The 25,210-nt window shown below is 35.1% G+C and overlaps 2 protein-coding genes across 19 annotated transcripts in view; both read left to right on the top strand.

Annotated features, from left to right (window-relative positions):
* wdp (windpipe) overlaps window positions 1-25,210 on the top strand; it is a 166,429-nt gene that overhangs the window by 25,532 nt on the left and 115,687 nt on the right. The window lies entirely within an intron of this gene.
* LOC137245653 (zinc transporter ZIP3-like) lies at window positions 5,529-10,134 on the top strand. Of its 3 annotated transcripts, none has more exons than XM_067776675.1 (2): window positions 5,529-5,906; window positions 8,715-10,134. In XM_067776675.1, exon 2 carries the CDS (start codon window positions 8,753-8,755, stop codon window positions 10,079-10,081), a length of 1,329 nt encoding a protein of 442 aa, XP_067632776.1. In that variant the 5' UTR covers window positions 5,529-5,906; window positions 8,715-8,752; the 3' UTR covers window positions 10,082-10,134. The 3 variants fall into 3 exon arrangements, with proteins under 3 accessions (XP_067632776.1, XP_067632775.1, XP_067632777.1); XM_067776674.1 differs by having other exon boundaries at window positions 5,530-5,911; XM_067776676.1 differs by lacking the exon at window positions 5,529-5,906 and adding an exon at window positions 5,932-6,359.

The raw sequence follows: 25,210 nt of genomic DNA, 5'->3' as shown, positions 1-25,210 counted from the left end.
AACTAGGAATTATTCCTCCGAAAATTTAAAATATTTTACTTATATTGCAATGCTGTCATTTCTTTCAGTGCACTCGAGCTTTTTAAACAATAAAAAATATTATATAGTAATTAAAAACACTATCAGAGTTTTATCAAAATGTCCTTCATATGTATTATATATAAATAAAACCATCATTTCGATATGTGTATATTTATTAGACTGGGTTGGTCCCCATACAAAAAAAAAAGTTGCTAATGTCCGACTCTAAATTTAAAGATTATGTTGAGAGGGTTTCGGAAAAATTTTTATTTTTTTTGATCCTCCGAAATACAGCCGAAAAGGTTTTTTCGTTGTAACTTGGTTATTTGACGTCCGATTTTTAAAATTGATTTGTCAATATTTTGGCCTTGAGAAGCTTCACATTTATGTTTAATGTCCATTTAAGCTATGAATTCGTTTTCACATGATTAGGTGAGCTAACAAAGTGGTACCCCCCTAAAGTACACTTTTTTCCTTACCAAACGAAAGTACTTAAAAATTCAAGAATTTGTTGCTAAAATAATAAACAAAGAAGTTATAGCACTTTCAATATTTATTGCAACTGTTATTTTATCTGATTCTTATTATACTTTTAGACCTGAAACTCATGATATTTTTCGATGAAAAATTATTATTAGGGTTTGCATTGAAAAGTTAATAAGGATATGCCAAATATCATAAATAGGGGAAGTCAAAGTAAATAAGTGAGTCAAACCAGTTGTTTCGTATTTATAATAATAACACTATGCGACAATATCAACTTTTTTTCTGGGTATTGGACAAAACCCACTTTTTCGTAGAGATTGAGGCTTAAGTAAACAAAGTACTATCTCCGTTTTTCGAACTTAGCCTCCAAAAAATAGATACCGGCTTACGAAGTTCGAAATTCTACATTTCGAAATTTTATTTTATTTTTTTGTTAACGCGTTCAGCAAATTGAAAAAGTAAAAATGTGGGCGTTGTCCGCTCTTTTCCCTTATTTGAAGGGCTGAATTCTTTTTTTCAGAAATTTGATATAACAGCTGTTATACGAGGTGAAAAGTCAGAAGTCAGAGTCTGACTTGTGCACAAGGGTACGATAACGGCGCCAATATGAAAGGAGCTTACAACGGAGCACAACGTCACATTCTCGACAAAAACTCGAACGCTGATTACTCGCCTTTTGCAACCCACAGTCTCAATTTATGTGGTGTTGATGCTGCAGAATGTTGTACGGCTGCAATTACTTTCTTCGGAGTTGTACAACAATGTTTTACTATTTTCAGCAGCACTCCACAACGATGTGACATCCTCAAAAAAATGTACCGAGCTCTCTTCATAGTCTTTCAGCCAAAAGCCAAATTTGACTGCGCAAGCATACGGAGATGTTACCGGCATTCTAAAGTACATCAACAAGTTCGAATGCATCTTGCTGTCCTAAGTTTGGTTCAAAATACTGACTACCATTAATGAAAGAAATGTGGTCCTCCAACCTAGAGACGCCACCATAAATGTTGAGGTGCGACATCTAGATGCCTTATTAGCTGATTTGAAGTTGATCAGGAACCAATGGGAAACAATTTTAAACGAATGCAAAACAGTTGCTATTCAATTGAACATCTCGCCAAAGTTTTCGGACATTCGAAAGAGAAAACGCAAAAGACGCTCTGAAGATAATTTAAATGGGATGGTTACGAATGATTCAGAGTCTGATTTTAAAAACAATACATTTATCAATTTTATTTATATAACAAAAAAATGTAAGAAAATGATTTTTAAGTATTCTTTTCTTTATATATTATGGTATGTATGTGTATACCGGCCTAATGCAGTTGCTGAACAGCGAAAGCGAGTCATTTTAATCGTAGATTACCATAATATATAAAGAAAAGAATACTTAAAAATCATTTTCTTACATTATTTTGTTATATAAATAAAATTGAAACAAAAAAATTTTTATTTTTGAAAATTTTTTTTTCAATTAAATAAAAAAAAATATAAAAAAAATCGGCCCACTCCGGGATTAGTGGGGATGATTGCAGAATTGATTGTAGTTTTTTATGAGAAAAAAAAAATGGCGAAATTCGAAAAATCTCGAAAAACTGAAAAATTAAAAAAAAAAGAACTTTAAACATTTTTTTGTATTTTTTCCGAAAAGTACATTTTAAAACAAATTAAAAAAAAAAAAGATCCCAAACGGTCAATTTTTGGAAAAGTTATAGCATTTGAAAACAAAAACGGTGTTTTTTTAAATTCATCTTTTTTTGAGTTGGATGAAAAAATTTGAAAAAATTCTGAAAAACGTCTTTCGTAAGCTATAAAAAGAAGAAAAACTTTCAGCCAATTCTAAAGGGGTCGGGTTCAAAATTGGTCGAAATGCGATGGACTACCCCATATATAAATAATATAATCATTTCCTATAAATATTTAGGATAATTTATAAATGTATGTACTTAATGGCTCTGCAAATAAAGGTGGTTATTACTTTAATGGGGCTCTCGTTGATTTTGGTGCTTAGTATTTGACAATTAGAACTTTAGAGCCACTAGCGGTGCTGAAATATTGAAATCAAAATTTTTATCGGTAAGTGATACTGAAATATATCATCTACTCTACATCTATACATATATGTATCTACAAACGAAAAGGACCAGATAAAAGTTAAAGGAATGCAGTATTAGTAAAACTTAATTTACTGTTACCATCATGCTATATGTATGTACGTTTTTGTCTGCATTCCAAATGCGAGTGAAGTTCAAATATTGTTAGTGTGTTTCAATTGCAAATGACGTAATGTGTAAAAATATTGGACTTGTTGTCAAGAAAATACAAACAAGTAAACTTATCTACACACTTCATTATATTAAGCTAGGGACCGCAAATAATACAAAATCTGAAATTATAAGCTCTTAAAGGAGAAGTATACCGAAATGATCAGGATTACGAGCTGAGTGGACTTAGCCATGCCCGTAGTCTGTTTGTAAGCAAACTAGTCCCTAAATGTTTAAGATATCTCAATGAAATTTGGTTAGCTGGTATATTCTGGATCGGACCACTTATCATATATCTCCCATACAAAAGATTTTTCAGATAACGGGAATTTCAGGCCATTTTAACAGTTAAAAGCTTCCAAATTTACCAAGTGCTTACGTATATGCCTAAAAAAGTTGATCAAGATCAGTCATATATATAACATATATCCCATACAACCGATAGTTCGGATAAAAGAGTTTTCGTCATTTGTTCCTAATTTTAAAATTGATTAAAACACCCATCTGCTCAAAAATTCGCAATGTTCAGAAAATGCGAAAACTGACTGCCTGTCCCTTATGCGCCAATGCAATTTGAATTTTTACTAAGTCTTTTCTCGTTGGTTAGTGGATATATTAATAAATCGAGTATATAGTTGGATAGCTATTGAATTGGGCAGTCTGTTGTTAGCTTCGAAGTATCAGATTTTTTAACTTAGCTTCTTATAGATCTAGGTGTGTGATATGTGGGATAGGTTATTGTCAGCGAAAATCGTCAAGATCGTTCAAACATATAAATAAGTATGTCCCATACAGCTGATTGTGCAGATTTTTTTATTTTTTCAAATTTCACCAGTCCAGTCCTTATTGCTTGTGTGGACTTTCTCGTTGAAAACTAAAACGAAGCGCCGCGAAATCGGCATACTTTAATTTTTAAACCAAATTAGGTTTGGTCATATACAACAGCAAACGAAAAAGAGCAAATTCGTCAAATTAATTTCATCTTTCTTTCGTTTTCGATTTTTTGAGACATAATTTCTATCAGTTTTGTTACTGAGATTATGCAAACCAATCTCAAAAGCGTTTTCGAAAAAATTCGAAATTTCGAGATTGATTTTTGACAATCCTTTTTCCGTGCGGTGTTTATGATTTTTCCCCATTTAAAGTGTGAAAACTATTACTTGTTTTTTATAATGAAGAAAATCTGAAACAGCCTTCGTAAAAAAAATATCATAAATCTATGCGAACTTTGAGAGACCCAATACCGTGAACTTTGTAAGACTAAAATTGTTTGTAAATAAAATAAATACTTGGCGCGATTTACATACGAGGAGATTTGGGCGGAGCATCTCTTTTAATTTGTGTAGTGCTCCTTTTTAAATTTCTCTATAAATTTGCGGGACGGGATCTAAATGTTTTATGCTGACTCCGAACGGCAGCTGCAAGGCGGATGAATTTTTACTGAGAAGCTTTTCATGATAGACGCTCGGAGTGTTTGCCGAAACACTGCGGAGGGGCGCGCCAGCTTAGAAAAACATTTTCTAATTGAGATTTTTTTTTCAAAATTCGGGACTTGAACCCAGGACCGACGCTTGTGTAGGCGGAGCACGCTACCACCAGGCCACGGCGCCCGCCAAAAAATTGATTGAGCTGCAAATTTGCATACTCAGATAAATTGAGAGATTTCCAAAAAAAGTTCAAACGATTATCGAATTTTCAAATTTTTTAGAAAACGTTTTTGAGAATAGTTGTAAAATTACATTAACTTTGTCACTCTCTTTCTCATGCCTAAATACGAAAAATAAAAAATAAAAATTTAATTGATGAAATTTAATAAAAATTGCCACTGCTATGTTTCTGTTCGCTGCTGTAATTATTACAAAAAACGGTGAAACAAACGATTTATTTTCAATTAAAAGGCTCTTTTAAATACTTAACTAATAGTTAATTAAAATTTGTTTGTTTTTTTTTAGAATCTATTTTGTTAAAAATTCTGCTTTGTTTTTTTTTTCTGTCAGCGGTGTACTTATGTTTATCGACGTTTCCATGGTTACTAGCATACTTATAGCTCAGAAAATTACAGGTTCAATTCTCCGTGGGTTGGGAAATCCTTAACGCGTTCCATAATCGTGATTTAATCTCGACCACTGTTTGCTTTCTACATCGATCACTCGCCTTTTAAATTTTTACTCCACATTTCTTTTCCGTCATAAGTCTCAGCTATCTTCACATATCAAATTACTATACCAAATATTGGATATGTACAAGAAATATTATGGAGTTATATCCACTTCTTGCAGACCATCACCTCATTTAACTACTGTGAAAACTGTATTAAAATCAGTTGAGGATCTGAAATGTTCATTAAGGACATGCACCTGTCTTTCAAGTACCAATTGTTATTTAAGATCCCTGAAGTTGATTAATTGAGCCTATTTCGAAATGTGTTTGCAATGTTATCTTATTTGACTTTAAATATAGCTTATCTTATCACAAGTATTTGCCGAGTAACTTTTTCTTTATCTGTGCGTTTCATATGAGTACAAATGTGACTACCAATGCGAATACATCCTAACCATAAATTTTAGATTTTGAGACATTCCTTCTAACTTGTTCCACAAACATAAAATTATACCATAGAAAACAGCCTATGGCACATTCGGCTACTACCAAAAAGATGGAACTAATAATATACTTTTGCCTTTAATAGGTTTGTCACCTTATGATACGCATACGCTTTTTGATACGCAATTTTTATGTCACGTTTTCTCAAAACTAGGCTTTTGGGTTTAGGCTGTTTTTGCACTGGTGGCCTCAAATATAAAATATTTTTAGTGGTTACTCAGGCGAACAGGTTGCATTGCTTTCAGGAATGGAGCAATTTGCTATAAGCAAACCGTATATAAACATGTATTTTTAGTGGTTAAAGCTTTCGGAATGGCAGCTAACGTGTTAAGCAATTTTTGACAATAAATTATGGGGGGTTTACTAATGATATTTATAATATTCTGTAATTTGATAAATTTTTGATTTATTTTAAATATTATCGAAAAGTAAACAAACGCGAATCAGAAATCAGACGCTATTAAAGTTCGACAATACCAGAATCGGCGCACAGTTATTGTGAAGTTATTTCAGAGATCAACCACGTTAAAAGTGCGGTAATTAAAGGCATAACATTTTTGTAAATTTAAAATATCACCAGATAACCGAACTTTTATCAGAACCCAATTTCGTGAATATTTTGGTGAAAGTTAACGAAGAAAAAAAGTGAAACAAAGAATAATTTAAAATTTAATGGCAAATAGCTATTCATTGACCCACGTACTTTTGCAAAAAAAAAAGGTTTTTTGTTACAGCAATACGTTATATAGATTCAAATATATACATACATTATATACGTGACCCACTGACATCTACATAAGGCTAATCACAAAACGCGACAGGCAATAATAATGCGTGAATAAAAAAATGTCTTTCAATTGAAACTCCAACAAAACAAAATACTCATTTAGTGGTTACTTGTGACAACTATGTGAGAGTTTCGACGATACACCTGCCGAGTTAAAACCCCAGCGGCTTAGGGGGCTATGAATAAACCCGCAGCAAGTATGCCTGTCGTAAGGGCGAGCGCTTGTTTCCGGAACGTACCGTATTTGTATCCCACGAAGGATCATCAACATAGATAACACTCCCCAAAACCTTCGGGTAGTGTCTTTATCCCTCCAACAAAAAGTTACTCTCACCTTGTTTTTGCAAAATAGATAGGCTGAGCATAAAGTGGTCATATAATTTCTCTGCAGCGAATCGCACTAAATCCAAACTAGCCCAAAACTATCGCATTAAGAAACAGTACTAGTTCTAATTCTGTCCCCATGCAATGCTTTCAATTAAAAACTGACGAAATGAGAATTCCCGCCTTTTGCAGACCTTTTGGACGGCTTTTTAATTGGTTCAGTCGATGATGGTTTTGGTATAGTCGCAACTTTTGATAAATTAATATAAATATATTTAGCTCAGTTTTCAGCGCTGTTGGTAAGGTGTGACTACTATCTGTCCCGCTCTGCATGCGATTAGCACTAGTTCGGAGATATTTAAACCTGTCGTGTAAAACCGTCGCAAGCGTAGTTCCTTTTTTTGCAGGGTAGTCTTCGTTGCCCTCTGAAAGCGCCATTCTCCCTTTTTCCGATAAGTACCTATTTCAAAAAATACTTATCGTTTAAAAACTCAACATTGGGAAAACAATTTTTTTTCTCACAATCTTATAGCTCACCTCACCATTATATAATGTGCCAGCGACTGTACAATAGCGTTAGCGTGCCCGAACTCTCATATATATGAGTTGTACTCAAGGTTAAACCATTATCTCCCTTGGGTCTCCACTTTTTTACCTTACCTGATTTGGCGCAGTCATCGACCGAATCTTTGGATATTCAAGTTTATTTCATAACGATAGCGACTGTCGAGCAGTAAAAGCTCCTGGGTTCAACGTTCAACCAAAGTCTCTGCTTGTGTTACGTATAGCCAATGTGAGCGCCGATTTAAAAAACACTCATTGGGAAAAGTTGCAGGCCTGTCCAAAGTTCCGCAATTACAGCTACCTCGGAAAGTTTTCTTTTGATGTCTGCATACCGCTTAGACACCCAGGCGGGAATAGGAGTGCGACTTGGGGTTGATGAAATACTATTTTTGCCTTCACATCAAATAGTGGCCAATACTATAAAAATACGCCTTCATTTGTACTCAAAGAGGTCATAGCGTTATTGGGTCAAGTAGTACAAAATCTGGAAGAGTTGCAACTTTATTTTCCTAGGGGATGCTCCTTCTTATTTAACATTTTATGAATACAGTTCGACTTTTCACCATTAGCCCTTCTGTAATTTTTTTCGATAAGGAAAAAGGTTTAGTAATTCTTAAGCAACATTTTGATGCCTTAGGAAGAAATGTGTAAAAGTTGTGAAAAAAGAAATAGTGGTATTTCGAGGTATGAGTATGAAATATTTCTCAATTTATGAGAACCAGTGTTTCTTCGAGCAACTAAAGACCATATTATCATTTACGAACAACTGAAAACCATCTCGGGAACGATTTAATCTGACCACAATGAATCTAGTAGGTCCAATCCTTTTTAGTGTTCTGGCCAGATAGCCCAAGAGCACTTTGTGACTAGGTTTATCTTAACTTAAAAGGAAATTAGAAGTGCTGGACCGAAATCATATATATAATATAACCGATTCAGAATTGATATATTTTAACCGCTTCCATAATTTAGGTTTAATTCTAATAGAATTCTTATTGAAATCTAATCAAGTCTACATTCTAAACTTCATTTGTGCCTTTTAGTAGTTTAAAAAAAAAATCGGAAATTTTCGAAAAAAGTTTCATATTTTGAATAAAAGGCTGGAATACTGTAGCATATTAAATAACTTGCAACCAATAGATGACGGAAAATTTTTCCAAAATAATTCTAACACTTACCCTGTTGGAAATAGTAAAAAGGTACAATAGTAGTTTCGTTATAAGGCCCAAGAATTGTTTCGAAGAAATGACCAAGATCGGAGCTCCATATGATATAGATCTCGAAAAACTTATTGTTCCGATATCAGATTTTCCGTCATAGGAACGTTTGTTATATAGACCATTGCAAAAGTCAAATTTTATAAACCGAATTTCAGTGTATATAGAAGGTTTGGCGTTCATGATTTTACATGAAAATCGCAAAGTTAAATATTTTGTATGATATCAGACCTATAAAATTAGTTCTTCAGGTAATAGCACTGTAGCTATCTACCTAGCTGTTAACCAATCAATCTGCCAGATTATATATTTATTATTTCCATATTCATAATAGTCCTTTTAAACTTTAAAATAGGAAAAGAGGATCTTGTTATGTTAAAGCTATTTAAGTTTCATGTTTCTTGTTTCTTAAAATTATTTTTTCTCACTTGTATGCTACCTTTGCAGTTATGATCACCGTTGTTTGAAGCTCAATATATCTTATAATGAATTTGCCGAATTTAGCCAATACGGGACCTAGTCTGCGGCAAAACGAGCTCTTCAATCTTATGGATTTACACGCAATTAAGTCAATATATTCCAAAAATATTTATCGCGATGGTACGGATAGTGCAGTTGCATCTGACAGCAGCGAGCTTTTAATTGCCAAGGTTACCGCAATGGTGGTATTATTCGGCGCCAGTACATTTTGCGGTAGCATCCCTTTTATTCTGAATTACTACTTCCAGTTGAGTAAAAAGCATGTAGATGCAAGTTCAGCTACAGTAGTCAAATGTCTGTGCTGTTTCGGAGGCGGTGTATTGCTGTCCACAACCTTTCAGCATCTTCTGCCTGAAGTGCGAGAGATAATTAAAAAACTAAAAGTGGTCAGCCTTATACCAGATTTTACTGAAAACCTGGCTGAGTTGCTAATGTGCATGGGCTTTTTTATCATGTACTTAATAGAGGAACTCTTACACTCTTATATACATCGACGTGCGCGTTTGAATAAACGAGATGCTCGTGCTGGGTGCAATAAAAATATTCATTTAGCGAGAGAAATCTCCAGTGTAACTAGGGAGTTTGAAAATGGCAAAACCGATAATATTTTCATGGGAGAGAGAACTATGTCGAAGACTAAAGAAGGAAGAGATGAGTTTATTGTAAATCCTTCACTATGTGGTATAGACTGTGTCGTGCACAATGTCGCATACATACCTGATCAATCCGGATCAATCTCAAAGCAAAATCTGATGATCCAGAATGTAGAAAGTCGAAAATATCATCCATATCAAAGCAATCAAAATCTAAAACTGCAGCAAAACTACGAAAAAAATTATCATCAACAACATATTCATTCACATGTAACGGATTTGGCAAACGATGACTCCATAGCAATGAGTGGCATTTTCATTGTAGCGGCCTTGTCATTGCATGAACTCTTTGAAGGAATGGCTGTCGGTTTAGAGCGCGATGCATCGGATGTTTGGTTCATGTTGATGGCAGTTTCGGCACATAAACTTGTATTGGCATTTTGTGTCGGTGTAGAACTGATTGTAGAGCGCACGCGTTTTACTTTAAGCATAATTTACATTTTAACATTCGCTATAGTCAGCCCAATTGGCATTGGAATAGGCATACTTATCAGCAAAAATAATGAAACTGATACGTCTACTTCTATAGTTTCACCGCTCCTACAAGGATTTGCTTGCGGAACACTATTGTACGTGGTATTCTTTGAAATTCTGTATAAAAATCGTTCCGGACTTTCTACATACTTTTCATCGCTAGTCGGGTTCTTAATAATGTTTGCACTACTACAGTTGGATAAGTGACATGCGTGGAAAAACTATGTTGTTACATAAAAGTATTTGATTTTAAAACAATAAATAAATTTGTATTATAATAAAACGTTTTAACCTTTTTTGAATATAAACAGAGTTTTTTTTTTGTCTGCACTTTAAGACAAGGGGTATTGGTGAAAGTTGTATCAAATCCCGAATAGTTACAACTTTGGTGTCCTAGGTTATATTGCTCCCTATAAAATGCGAACACGAACAAGATTCCTTAATAACCTTCAAATTTCATTTAAAAAGAAGTGATTTGAACAATAAATTTGTTTAGATAATTATCTGTGCGATGCCACTCCTCAATAAAGTACAATATGTTCCATAATTGACTTTATACAGTGTTCCAGCTGACCCTGGCAATCTTCGTTTTGCCCAAAATTGGTTGTTTAATGGATTAAATTCGAAACATATAGTTTTGATTAGGAATTAGTGATTGCTAATAGTTAGGTTATTGAAACCACTTCAAAATAAATTCACAACATTATATTCAACTGAAAAGATAGATATTAAATATAATTAAATATCTCAAATAGGTTGTTGCCTTCTTCAGTAAAGAACTAACGAAAATCGACACTGATGACGGCACAACGCCGAAATCGGGTTGTATAGAAACCAAATTTGACAAGTAAACTTACAAAGGAAAAGCTTGTTAAAGTTGGTAGCAACTTTCCCATCAGACACATTTTGCGGGGTCTTACCAATAACTTATTAAGATGTTTGCAAAAGTGTGGTACCTTTCTATTTTTTTTTTTTCTTTTAATAACTTTCTAAATGCCCTTGCCATATGAAAACATTTTATTATTTTCAGTTTAATGTTGCATATCATTGAACTTAGTTTTTTTTTTTTTAAATCGCAACACAAAATTTCTAATTTTCTAAAACCTTGGCGGGGCAATGAGAAATAAACCCCCAAAAACAAGTATTTAATTTGGTTGTTATTTTCAATTTTTTAGGTTTTGAATAAACCGCGATTCATTTTTAGATATGTATTAGAGATATACGCCGCCGATAAACGCGGCCGCCGCCGCCGATTTGAGACGTTTTTCGCACGCCGCCGCCGAATGTCAAAAATATCGGCGCGGTGCCGGCGGCGGCGGCGTTCGGCGCGTTACTATATTTTCTACTCTTTTAAGACTGTCTAGGCCATTTATTTTTCATCTCGAAAATTGGTCCGATATGGTCGAAAGGGGTATAAAGGGATGCGCATCACTGCCAGTTATGAACACGGACTTGGCATCACCCAATTCACCAAGTTATTAAAACAAAACACTTAAAGAAAAGTTATATAATAAATTTAAATGCTCACTTCGCATAATTTTTGCAAAAAATTAAGTACAATGAATTTACGTAAAATGTCCGAAGTCGAACATATTTTCAAATTGTCCTCAAGTTGTTAAAAAAGCAAGTTACGCGAAAAAGGTGCCGAATTTTATAACCCGATTGGCTGAAAAAATAGGCGAAATCAGTGATGCAAAATCCTTTAGTAGGCTCCAGTGGTTTAAATTCTCCTTTGAAATGATTATCAGCTCACACTTAAGTTGCTATATCTTCAACACGTATGAGATGGGTTTGAAAAATCACTTTATTTGCTTAACTATAAAAAAGCGTCTGAAATCTGAATTTTGATTTTCACAGTATTCCGGTTTGACATTTCCTAAAGTTGGCGGCCCTACCCCAACTAGTCGCTTGGAGTGAATCACATTGGATATAGCCTATCAAACATGTTTAAATACGACCTACACGTGACGGCTCCAGTTACAAATGTGAATACGTAGGCACATTTTTGAACCAGGTTAGGCCTTGTCCTTCGCAAGAACACTCAAAGTGGTGAAGCAAAAGCTCTCTCAAGACAGCCGAACAAATTACCGGGTGTTCTTCTACCCTAACGTAGGGGATAGTCGGACTTGTCTGAAAACTCAAGGCGGTCATCCATAATGAGCTCTTATATCATAAGGCCGGAAACGAAGACTATTGAGGTGAATTTATCGAACACAAACGTCTGCAAATTTTGGTCTATATTTCTAAACTTTTATCCACGGTCCTTGTAAAGTTTAAATTATATAGATGCGCCAAAGATTATACGATTTTCACCATTAAATTACGTAATGATATCCACTTAGACTGCTTATGATGTCGAGGGCGGCATCCTTGACCGAATAGTTACTCCTTAACGATTCAAGATGTTTTTTTTGTGTAACACGGAAGCATAGCACAACAAAAACATACGTCAGAATGTCTTCGAAGTTACACCTAGGGCTTCGAGGAAAGTGACGTCGACGAAGGTATGAGTTCGAAGTCGCAGTCCTATGGCTCCTGTGCTGGCATATGATATAAGGGCCAGGATGCGTGGTAACGACTGGTGATCGGGATTGATACTGTTCGTACGTCGGGAATTGTAGCTCTTAAAAACAGCCAAAAAACTGAGGGCGCCCTTTGACACGATCAACAATAAGCCAGCATTGATGCTAATTGTTAAAACTGTGCCACGAGAGTCATGACTATTAGTAGATAATTGATAGCAACCGTAAGTCGCCTTTGTGCGTGACCAGCATGTAGCCACAAATGATCTAAAGAAATCATGACGGCGTCGCGTATTAGAGTTAGCCCAGAACATCTCCTTCGGTGAACAAAAGTGTGACCATTTTAAGTATTTCTCCCTCTCTCCGCAAGAAGCTACTTCCGAAATTTTTTGAACGATCCACAACATTTTGAGGCAAAAACCGCGGATCTTTCCGAAATGGCCAAAACGCCGACTTCATTAAATACAAATAAACAAAGCCTTTCTAAATATATATATTTTTTTTAATTTTAGCTCTACAAGACTCACAGATTAATGATATTGTTCCAGATGGTCAAAAATACCATTGACGTCAGCAGTATATTTCCATATTCATTTGTTATGGACAATATGATACTGTGAAATCCAGACATTCAATTCAGAGGTTTACGCTGATTTTTCTAAAAACTCAATTACTGAGCTTTACTTAACTCCTCTCAATATTTCAATTCGTCTAAACAGACATACATACATATATACTTACTAGTGTACAGGCGCACACTTGTCATATAACGAGAACAGAGCCCGTTCAGAAGACGCATTTTATTGCCTCATTTCACGTGCAATAGCATGTCGGAATGCTTCAAAGATTTGTTTTTATACTCAGAGTGCTTTGCACACAGAGTATATTAACTTTGATTGGGTAACGGTTGGTTGTACAGGTATAAAGGAATCGAGATAGATATAGACTTCCATATATCAAAATCATCAGTATCGAAAAAAAATTTGATTGAGCCATTTCCGTCCGTCCGTCCGTCTATCCGTTGACACGATAACACGATAAGTAAATATTGAGATATCTTCAGAAAATTTGGTACACGATCTTATCTGGACCCAGAATAGATTGGTATTGAAAATGAGCGAACTCGGATGATAACCACGCCCACTTTTTATATATAGCATTTTGGAAAACACAAAAAACCTGATTATTTAGTAAATAATACACCTAGAATGTTGAAATTTGACGTGTGGACTGATATTGAGACTCTTGATACAAATTTGAAACAATTTTTTAAAATGGGCGTGTCACCGCCCACTTGTGATAAAATCATATTTACAAATATTATTAATAATAAATCAAAAATCGTTAAATCTATCGTAGCAAAATTCAGCAGAGAGGTTGTCTTTACTATAAGGAGTGCCGTGAAGAAAAATTAACGAAATCGGTTAAGGACCACGCCCACTTTTATAGAAAAGATTTTTAAAAGGGTCGTGGATGAATAAAATTAGCTATATGCTTGCACAAAAGAGCTTTTTGTCAATGGTATTTCATTTCCCAAGTGTATTTATAACAGCAAATAGGAAAAACTTCAAATTTTAATAAATGGGCGTGGCACCGCCCCTTTTATGACTAAGCAATTTTCTATGTTTCGGGAGCCATAACTCGAAGAAAAATTAACGGATCGTAATAAAATTTGGTAGACAAATTTTCCCTATAGCGGGAAATATTTTTAGAAGAAATGGATGGGATCGGTTAAAGACCACGCCCACTTTAATATAAAAGATTCTTAAAAGGGTCTTAGACGAAAATAATAAGCTATATCTTAGCGAAAAAAAGCTTTGTATCAATAGAATTTTACTTTCTAAATTGAATTATAACATTAAATTGGAAAACACAAACTTTTTTGAAAATGGGTGTGGCACCGCCCCTTTTATGACTAAGCAATTTTGTATGTTTCTGGAGCGATAACTCGAAGAAAAATTAACATATCGTAATAAAATTGCGTACACATATTTTCCTTATAGCAGAAAATATTTCTAGTAAAAATGGACGGGATCGGTTAAAGACCACGGCACGGCAACTTAGATATAAAAAAAGTTTAAAAGGGTCGTAGACTAGTGTTAAAGCGACTTAAACTATGAACATTTTTCGTTCGTTTGTTTCAGTAGCCATTGAGGGTGCTTGTAATTCTCAACTGGTTAGTGAAATATTCTAAAGACATAGTTTGAGTTTTTTAATTAAAATCGAGGTTCTTCGGATGGTGTGCTAATACATCAGAGCCCAGTGCTCGCCTCCATATCACACTTTGAAGGGGTTCTTCAAATAGAAGATGAGGTGGCTCATTAGAGCGAAACCTCAGAGTGCCCAACGCTCGCCCCAAATTAAATAAATAGAGGTTCTTCGGATGGTGTGCTAATACATCAGAGCCCAGTGCGCGCCTCCATATCACACTTTGAAGGGGTTCTTCAAATAGAAGATGAGGTGGCTCATTAGAGCGAAACCTCAGAGTGCCCAACGCTCGCCCCAAATTAAATAAATAGAGGTTCTTCGGATGGTGTGCTAATACATTAGAGCCCAGTGCTCGCCTCCATATCACACTTTGAAGGGGTTCTTCAAATAGAAGATGAGGTGGCTCATTAGAGCGAAGCCTCAGAGTGCCCAACGCTCGCCCCAAATTAAATAAATAGAGGTTTTTCTTGTAGAAAATGGGGTGCCAATACCTCAGAGCCGTCCCGTGCTCGCCTCCATATCACATTTTAAAGGGTTCTTCAAATAGAGGATGAGGTGGCTCAGTAGAGCGAAGCCTCAGAGCCCCCAGTGCTCGCCCCCAAATTAAATAAATAAAAGGTGTACTGATGCTATGCATCCTCCCATGACTTAAACACACCAATAGCACTAAAACTACCCAACTCAATAAAATGAATACATTAAATCAAAAACCCCATAAACTCAATACAGTCCATTAATAATAATAATTTATAAATTTAGAAAAAGGAATGCTTGGTGGGAGTTGAACCCGCAACCCCGGGCGTTTGGTCGGGTACGTCAGCCACTGTGCCACGACTCATACGCTTACAAGCACATAAAATTACTCATTTATAACTCTTATTAAACTGCTCGCCCTCAATTGCCCAAAGCTTAGACAACTAGTATAATAAACTATAACATAGCAAAAAAGCAAGTTTTATTGTAAGAGGAAATGTGGAGACATTTTTTTTTTAAACGGGCGGTGCCACGTGTTATGTAGAAATGTAATTTATCTGAAATGAAATGTACAATTGAAGCTGACGCAGAGTATATTATGTTCGGTTACACCCGAACTTAGACACCTTTATTTGTTGAACTTGGAAACGATTCAAACAAATTGTCTGAGTAATTTACTGCATTGACGTTTGACGAAGCCGCTTTATTAAATGATCTGAATTCATAAAATAAGTAATTTTACTAAAATTAGTAAGAACACATAATAAAGATATCTGTAGGTACATTAGGGTAGGCCAATATTTTTTACCATATACGTATGTATGTAGTTAAGAAAAGAACAGAATCAAACCTTTTGCATTTCTCAAAAGTATAACACACAAAGTTGTAGCTGAATATAACCAAGCTTTGGCCCATTTGCAAAAAAGCAAGTTATACTTTTAACTCAGAGTTAGCTTTAAATGAAGGGTTCAAATCATACATTTTTGACAAATTATAAAATTTACTCTGAATTTAAATATTACTTGCCGTTCTACGAGTTGGCCGTAGTACGTTAAAGTAGTTGGATCCATATGAAAAATATATTGAACAAACCTTTCGAACCTTGAATTGTTGCGTACCTGAACTGGACCAATGCCTGCTGACTGGTTAAAAAATTTGCGGTCGTTGAGATTAGGTGGAAGAGTAGACCCTTCTGAGTCTTGCAGTAACGCGCTGTGATTGACTGGGTCAAGAGCTTCTGATAAGTTTAGCGCTACGAGCACGGTTCGATAATGAATTTTTTGGTTCAGTCCACAATTTATTTGTGTTTTGATGGCATTTAGCGCGAAACGGAAGAGATTTGTGTAGCCTATTGAGCATATCTGCTTCTATATAAATATCTGCATATCGCTCCGTTCAAATTTATCCATCTTTAAGCCTGTTATGGAGTGGAATGATGGAGTGATCCAAGCAAAGTGACACTGCGGTTGTATTCCCTCTAGCATAACTACCTCTCATTACACATTAATTATTCCAATTATTTAGAAGTGCAACTCTTAAATCCTCATGTTTAGTTTCAGCCTAAAAGAGCTCGTGCATTGGACTGTATCTTGGAGCATTGTCATAAATTTATAAAAATGTATTTATGTATATTTAATATAACAATTTCGTTACACAAGCAATTTCTGGTGGAAATTCGATTGTAATTCTTCATGACTGACTTACAATGCAAATGAAAAGTGGAAATAGTTGAAATTTTCCCAGATAGTTTTGGTCTAAAACTGAACGATTTCACAGTAAATTACTTTTATCCACAAGTATTTGAAGTTAATTCTTAAGACGATTGCTTTCTGTTAGTGGGTAAATATGTAAATAACGGATTACAAATGCATCAGTGAATGTACTTTAAAAAAAAAAAACACACATAAATTTACCGGCTGTAAATTAACTAATCTTTAATTGTTTACAACTAAAAACATGTTTAGATTTTACTAATTACTATAAAAGTATTCACATGCATGTAGATTTGATTTTTTTCTTGTGTGTATCTTGCGATTTAATTAAAAGGAACTTTCCGGCAAGCTTGATATTTGAATGCGATGATTGTGCATTATATAGGTAAAAACTTTTATTAAATAAATTAAGGCGCGATAACCTCCGAAGAGATCTAAGGCCGAGCTTCTCTTCCAATTTGCGTCGTGCTCCTCTTGATTTTCCCTACAAATTGGCCGGACGGGACCTACATGTTTTATGCCGACTCCGAACGGTATCTGCAAGGCACAAATACACCCGGAGCGCATGCCAAACACTGCCGAGGGGCGACCGCGCTTAGAAAAATTTTCTTCTAATTGAAAAACCTTATTTCTAAAATTTTGATGTTGCTTTGCCCGGGGTGCGAACCCTGGGCATACGGTGTGATAGGCGGAGCACGCTACCATCACACCACGGTGGTCGCCATACATGGGTCGGGCTATTTAGAAAATTCGTGAAATCTGGAAATCTTGTGACCACTTTGAAGTAGGTTTTAGGAGAGTTAGAGACTTGAAAATTGAGATAAAAAACGCAATGCAGTTAAAAAAAAAATCTACCATGTTCCCATGTTTGACTTTTGAGCCTTAACTTTGCCCTATTCGTCATACATCCAAATAATATATGTATGGATTTGGAGTAGTAAATTATACAGTTTTACTCAGCCTTATATATATACTGTTTCTGAGATAAAACAAAAACTAATTTCTCCGTTCATATGATTACACTGTTGTGTGATAATTGTGTTATCGTAGGCGAGACTGTGAGTAAAGAACATAATAGACTACCTCATGGTTTAAACGAATTTTTATCAATAGAAATATAATTAAGAAGGCTGGTCCTAGTAATATAAATATGGATATAATTTCTCTCTTTCCAATAAAAATAAAATTAAGATGTTGATGTAAAAATGTACACTCCTTTCAAATTCTGATTGATTTGAATAGATTGACCATGTTGGTCAAAACGCTGGTTTTGATTGAAAGAAGGCGCGATTTGGACATAATCGATCTTGGACTACCAAATCTACTCTCATCATTTAAAAAATGGGATTATAGGGACATGGTGGGTATTCTAACTGGGCACTGCCTTCTGGCGCCACATGCTTTTAAATTAGGCCTAGTCAGTAATAGCAGAAGTAGGAAGTGCATGTTGGGAGAGAAACAGCATTGTACCATATGAGCAAAGCTTCTAGTATTTGCCAGTGGACGGAGTTATTTCATAACATAGGCCCTGGTTTCTGATAGGGTGTTGAGTTTGGTCGCTGAGAAATCTTCAAAAAACACTATGGACTCATTTAGCCTACTTGAAGACCTCAAGTCCCATATCAAATATCAACAGAAATCAACTGTGCTATCAATAAAAACTTACATGCGCTTGCGCTGCAATCTGGCGAATGTTAGCAACTGCCGGTAATACAGTGCCAGTTATAATCAAATATTCACACTAATGCCATAGTACAATTAGATTTCTTTGTGTGCTCACAGTCGTTTATTTTTAACAAATCTTAATATACAAAAAACACGTGTCACAGGTTTGAGGCAAATGGACTCCTAAACTAATGAACCGATTTCGAATTTGTTTTGCACCCTGTGTGTAGTTTGCTCTAACTTGAAATATAGGATAGGTTATATCTCAGTTTATAGTCGCAATATTATTTTATTGCAATTTTTTTATTTGTTTATACGTAATATTAAAATGTTACGTATACGCAGTGGCATTAATATTTTCAGGTGGTGCGGAAGTGGATATACTTCTGTGTAATTTAATTAAACACCCTGCTTATTATATTATAGCGAATGATATCAAGTATAGCACATCACCAGGCCGTCGAGAGGGGGGGGGGGGGGGGGGGGGGGTAGTTTCTGAGAGGGCCCGCGAGTTGGAGGTACTAACACATTTTTTTTTAATGCAGAAGACTCTTTAGTTGGTCCATGTGCAATTTTTAAGCCGAATTTCAAAAGCAACCAAAATCTGCATTTTGTTTTAATATTATAGTGAAGTGTGAAAAATAAAAATCTATATATATAAAAAGAAAGGCTAAAATGTGTGTTAGTTGGTCGCCGGTTGTTGAAGAGATGCGTTGGTCGATTTTGTTCAAACTTTCACACAAGTTGCGTAAACCTCACGTGGTGGTTACTACAGGTACAGGGTCTCGAGATATAGGCCAAAACGCGGGCCTAGACAGTGTTTATACAATATAGATATCAAATGAAAGCTGTTGATGAGTGCTTTGGTACAGAGTAATATATTATCCAGAGACGGACTGAGACTGGGATTAGGACTAGGACTGGGACTGAGACTCCGAGTGGGAGTGGGACTGGGACTGGAATAAAATACATACCACACTCTCGGACAGGCAATAAGGGATGCAGAAGAATGAGAAGGAATTGAGAGAAGAGAAAAGAGAGAAAGAGATTGAGAAAGAGATACAATGAGACGAATATAAAGATATATGAAGCGAAAAAGACGGAGGGAGGAGTGAATAAAAGGATTAGGAAAAAGTGAAGAGGGGGGGGGGGGGGGGGGAGGGCAGAGTCAGACGGAACGGGGCTTATTAAAATGTACGCAGATAGGCCAAATTTAGGGCAGGACAAGGTCTGCCGGGTCTTCTAGTTATTTTAATAAAATATAACTAAATAAAAGCACTACGACCAATAATGCCCAAAGCTCGCTAATAGCACGAATCTCCATCTTTACAACGAAAATTTCATTTATAGATTTGGACTTCAAATAAGAGCGAAAAGGGACCTGCACATAAAAACAGCAATTAGAAATAATATATAAGAGCTAGAAAATAATTAGGTAGGTCCTAGGTACTAGTCATCCCACTCCTCATCAATCTAGGGTGTTGATCAGACAAACAAATAAAAGCATGGATTGCGTCAAATTTCTATTGATAATCAACCGCTCGTATCTTTACAAATGATGTTTTCATATATGTATAAGTTAGACCAATTGAACATTAATCAGGATATGCTACGCCTCACGTTTTTAGAAACGCGACCAACGCTTTAATTTATTTGTCTGATCAACGTCCTAGATTGATGAGGAGTGCGATTACTAGTACCTAGGACCTACCTAATTATTTTCTAGCTTTTAGTATTATCTTATATATTGTTTCTAATTGCTGTTTTTATTTTCAGGTCCCTTTTTCGCTCTATTTTCTCATTATATTTAGTTCATTTAGTGACTCATTATTACAAGGACTCTTTCCTGACAATTTGCTACAATCTAACTCCTCAATATATAATCCTTCCAAAGACTTTATTCGACTCAGCGCCAAGTATGCTTGTACCTTCTGGAATTCCAAAGTATTTTGATGTCACTTCTACCGGACAGTATGTAATATTTGCTCCATATATGAGCCAAATCGGACCAAAAACGAGTTTTTGAAATATGTCGATCCATGCGCCACCCAGCGGAGTTTTTTTCTTTTTAGTGCATTGCCATCGGGTTCTCAACTATATTCCAAAGTTCAAGCTTGTAGCTTGTCGGGAAGTTCCCTAAATTTCAATTACAAAATTCGTAAACAATGCACGCTACACAGAGCCAAGCTAAATAGACCATTTAATAAGATCGACCCGTTTGAAAAAAAAAAAAAAAAAATAAATAAATAGCTCAAATTGTTTGTGCTTTAGGCCTTAAATATTCTATCTAAAGCTCCAATTCAAAATATCACTGTTTCGTACTGAAAATTCGCCGTTTTGTTGCGCTGAGTAGAGTGATAAATGCATCAAATCTCTACGAAACAATAGGGGATTTTAATACTTAATAACTTATCATAAGTTTTATATGTTACGGAACACGATATTGCCATTGTCCTTTTATTTGGCCATATTCTTCTTATACCTATGAGATTTTCCTTGAAAAGAAAAATAAACAATAAATGCAAGTTTAAGGGTCAATGTATAGCAATAAAATAGCAGCCTATATCGGCTGCCAACCGCGGGTATTGCACTATTTAAAAATATTTTTCAACCTTTATAAGCATTTGTTTCAAAAAATCTTTATCTGATAATTTTATTTATTAAGCGATAGGGCTCTAACGTCAAAATATATTTAAATAACTTATATATCGGGCGTTCTTCTGAGATAGTGTGTATTTGAATAACATTCTGGGGTAGGGCGTTTTTTGAACAAATTCTGCATTAGAGCGTGTTTCCGAAATCCAAAAGTATGGGAAACTTTCAGCGTGCGTTATTTCAAAGTGACACCAGTTCAAAAACGACGCTAAATTCGAAAGTTTTGAGACTGAGCTTCTGGAACGACAGCCGACCTTGCGTGTTTGTAGAGATATTGTAAAAAACTTGATGTAGAAAATACCCCATATTATACTGTTTTCACACAGAAACTTAATGATCTCATTTCACCTTCTAATGAAATCGTAAATTTTTTGCTTTCACACAGAAGTAACTGCTCGATTAGTATGAAGGATGAAATGTCAAGCGAATAAAATGACAAAGCTATATGACAATCATTGCGGAACGATACAAGGTGGCAGCATGGTGACATACCTACAAACATAAAAAAATTCCATGTACTTGTAAATACGATGGGCAAATGTCAAAATCGTACTGCGCCGGTAGTTGATGTATCAAATCAAATAAAAAAGATTATAATCAGCTGTTCGATGCGGCCACCTTGTATCGTTCCGCCATATAGACAATGACATTTACTTTGACAAATGACATTTTTAAGCACTGAACACAGCGGAACGCTGCCAACAGAGTTGCATTGTGCTTTTGACTTCATTAGGCATACGATTAGCTACTAATGAAATAATTATAGATTCGAATTTTGTAGGGAAGATTGAGCTCAATATGCGTCTTAATGTAGAAAATTGCCTTTATTATTCAATAAGCCGTCTGTGTGAAAATAGTATTACTCTATAGTTTATGGAAAACTGTTAATTTGGCTAACTGAGATGAAAGAAATTTAATCATCAATCAATTTAAAAAATTTCAAAATTATCTTTTATCGTCTTTCCCTTTAAAATTTAACTCACAAAATTAAAAATGTTTGAAATCGGTAGCTATTTAATTTTGTTTCTTTTTTTCATAAGTAGAAATAAAAAAAAGAAATTTTATCAGCGGCACATGTGAAAATATAAATTTGCTCACGTTCAAAGTAAAACTTATAATCAAATTAGTAGTTATAGAAAAAAATGTATTCAAAACGCTACAACAAATGCGCGTAAATCAAAAATGCAGTGCCAGCAATTAAGAAAATCGACTTACAACCGATGCTAAAATCCAAAGCAAAAACGCTCATCAAAACCAAAAATGGCTTTTATATTGCTATCCATCAATTTGCTGACGGAATCATTTAATCGTTTCGCAATTACAAAAATCATTTTTCATTGCCGAATGGAGTAAAAACAAGCGGTTAAAATAAAGCGTTAGGTACATAAATATTAACTAACTACAAAACGCGCTAGAGCGGCTACCAGAAGGAAATCGGTCGGTATCGTTTGACTTGTTGGTCATTGCAAGTGTGATGACCTCAACGAGCGGATCAGAGACATAAAAGGCAAAAAGTAAATATATGCTTATGTATATATTTATATATACAAAGATATTTGTAAATGGATGAAGTTGTTGTAGACATACATACATATACATATGTATAAAGTTGCAAATAAAGCACTAATACTCAAAGCAACAACAGCAATAATAAAAGCACATGTGCCAAAATTTACTGGAGTGGCTGAAAAGCGCACAAAAGCTGATTAGACAATTTAAATGCTAACTAAGCGTATAAATAAAACAAAAATGAGCAATGACGAGCAAATTTCCATTTCAGTTCATTAACATTTTTATAACTTTTCACTATTACACTTACTTCCACACCTTTTTTAGATCACTGTTATATAAAAGCAATATCTTGCAACTGCTTCTAATTAGCTTTGTTATATATAAAGCCATACATACATACATATATGAACATTCATACCTACTACATACACATGTGCTTATTTTTTTCATAATTTTCATTTCGTTTTGTAAGTTAATTGCAAAAGTTTTCCTCGCTTAATTGCTCTTATGCATTTGCGTTGTTGCAGACGGCTGCGCATGCGCCTAATGTGAAGATGCGCTTTAATTGAGAAATATGATGCTATAACCGATTACTTCTATAAAACGCAACAAAACAGTAATAGGCGTGAAAAAATCGTAATTATTGCGAAAACAAAAACAAAGGCGAGAGTGGGAAAACGATAGTAAACAACGAAACATACTTACGCGCATGTGGGAAAATTATATTTGTATGTCGAATTAACCTCTTTCATGAATGATTTTAATTAAAAACTCTAATTTGGTGTAAATCTAATTCTAATTTTAAAAATATTTTTCGCCCCAATTTAATTTAGGACATTTTTTTAAGTGGCATAAATCCACCTTTTTTTGATATTTTCTTAACATAAATTTTGGTAAGTGTGATAATTGATTGCTGTAAAACTGTCACCAAGCAAACTTTTTTTCAGTGGACTTATGCCATTTCCACAACATGGGCTTGTTAAAAAAAAGACTTTTCTCCATTTACCTCCAAGGAGATTTTGACCGAGCTTCTGTTCCAATTTACGTCGCGCTCCTTTTAATTTCTCCTACAAATCGGCGGAAATGTTTTATGCCGGGTCCGAACGGCAGCAGCAAATACACTCGGATTGATTGCTAAGCCACTGCCGAGGAGCGACCACGTTTAGAAAAACTTTTTTTCTGATTCATGTTGCTTTGCCCGGATCTTGAACAACGTTCGGTGTGGTAAGCGGAGCACGCTACAACCACACCACAGCGTCCGCCAACGCTTCACTTATTACCCTTCGACGACTTTAGAAACACAATTATAGAGTTATTTTTTGTTAAATTCAACAACATATTAAAAGTGTTTTCCTTCCTTGAAATAACTTTACCCTCATGTTGCAATCTTAATTTCTAACTTTTGAACTATGTCACCTAGCGCTACGTCAAATGGCCCTATTTGTAAGTAATGAGACCATTGTAAAGTGGCATACCGATGCCACTCGTTTTTGGGCATTTAGCCCCACGCACACAACAGTGCATAACGGGAAAATCGCATAATGCAATGGCGTGATAGAGTCGAGTAACGGAAGATTCAGCCAATCAGAATTCTCTCCGTCATTCGACTCTTTCACCCAGTAACGCCAAGTGCATACATGCATGGTTGCATGTGGGGTGATGCCAGCTATTTTAGTTTTTAGTTTTTAGTTGACTGGCACTACATGACACTACCCCATTTATCTAATTCAGTGGAAAATATTTTGTGAAAGCAACGCAAGAGAGAGAAGAATTAACAAGGCGGCATTATTTTCAGAACAAAAAAGCCGTAAGTGAACTCTTTGAAGCTCGCAAATGCTTTTTGAAAAATACTTTTGCAAGTTTTAGTGAGTTGCCCCATTCTTTTATTTCTAAATTTTCTGTACACATTCTAATACAAAGAGCTACCTAAGAAAATTGTTTCTATTTTTATCTTGTTTTCCTTCATGTTTATCATATTTAATTTCTCAATTTTGTCTGTGATGCGTGACAAAAATTTAAATCGAAAATTAATATTCGAATCTACGTAGAATGCATTTACGTGCGTCAGTTAGCCGCACTCATAATTATTCCATGTTTAAATATAAATAGTTTAGCGTACACCTTTTCTCCTCAATGATTAATTTTTTTATGGGTTTCCTTGAAAGAAATTCTAACTTTTAAAATATTGTAGTTAAGTGATTTACTGATAAAAAATTAGTTTTCGTTAAGTGTTCGTAAAAAATTTAAAGTTAGGTGTGCCCACCTTTTATGAATATGATAAAATTATGTATGAAATACATGCAAACTATCAGAGATGGGGATAGTGCATTAATGCACTAGTCTTAACGAAAAAAAATATCAGCCTCACTCAGCTAACGTGATATTGAGGCTGAACAATTTTTCACTAAAATTTAAAAGCTAGTTGTGAAAATATTTACAGTTTTAGCTTAGTGCCCATATTTTGGTAGAGAGAGAGAAAAGTTGATGGTCTGCTTTACGCAGACGTCAAAATAGTCCGGCCATGTTATGCGAATGAAAGACGACGCTCCGGCTAAGAAAGTCACTCCGCTGGAAGAACCAGGTGGAAA

This window comes from Eurosta solidaginis, chromosome 3 (assembly GCF_040869045.1).
Source record: "Eurosta solidaginis isolate ZX-2024a chromosome 3, ASM4086904v1, whole genome shotgun sequence".
NCBI classification, from domain to species: Eukaryota; Metazoa; Arthropoda; class Insecta; order Diptera; family Tephritidae; genus Eurosta; species Eurosta solidaginis.
Note: the sequence above shows the minus strand (reverse complement) of the source record. Positions and strands in the feature narration are given on the sequence as shown.

What these genes read in the sequence shown, in the direction of transcription:
- LOC137245653 (XM_067776675.1), top strand. Translation starts at nt 8,753, where the DNA reads ATGAATTTGCCGAATTTAGCCAATACGGGACCTAGTCTGCGGCAAAAC.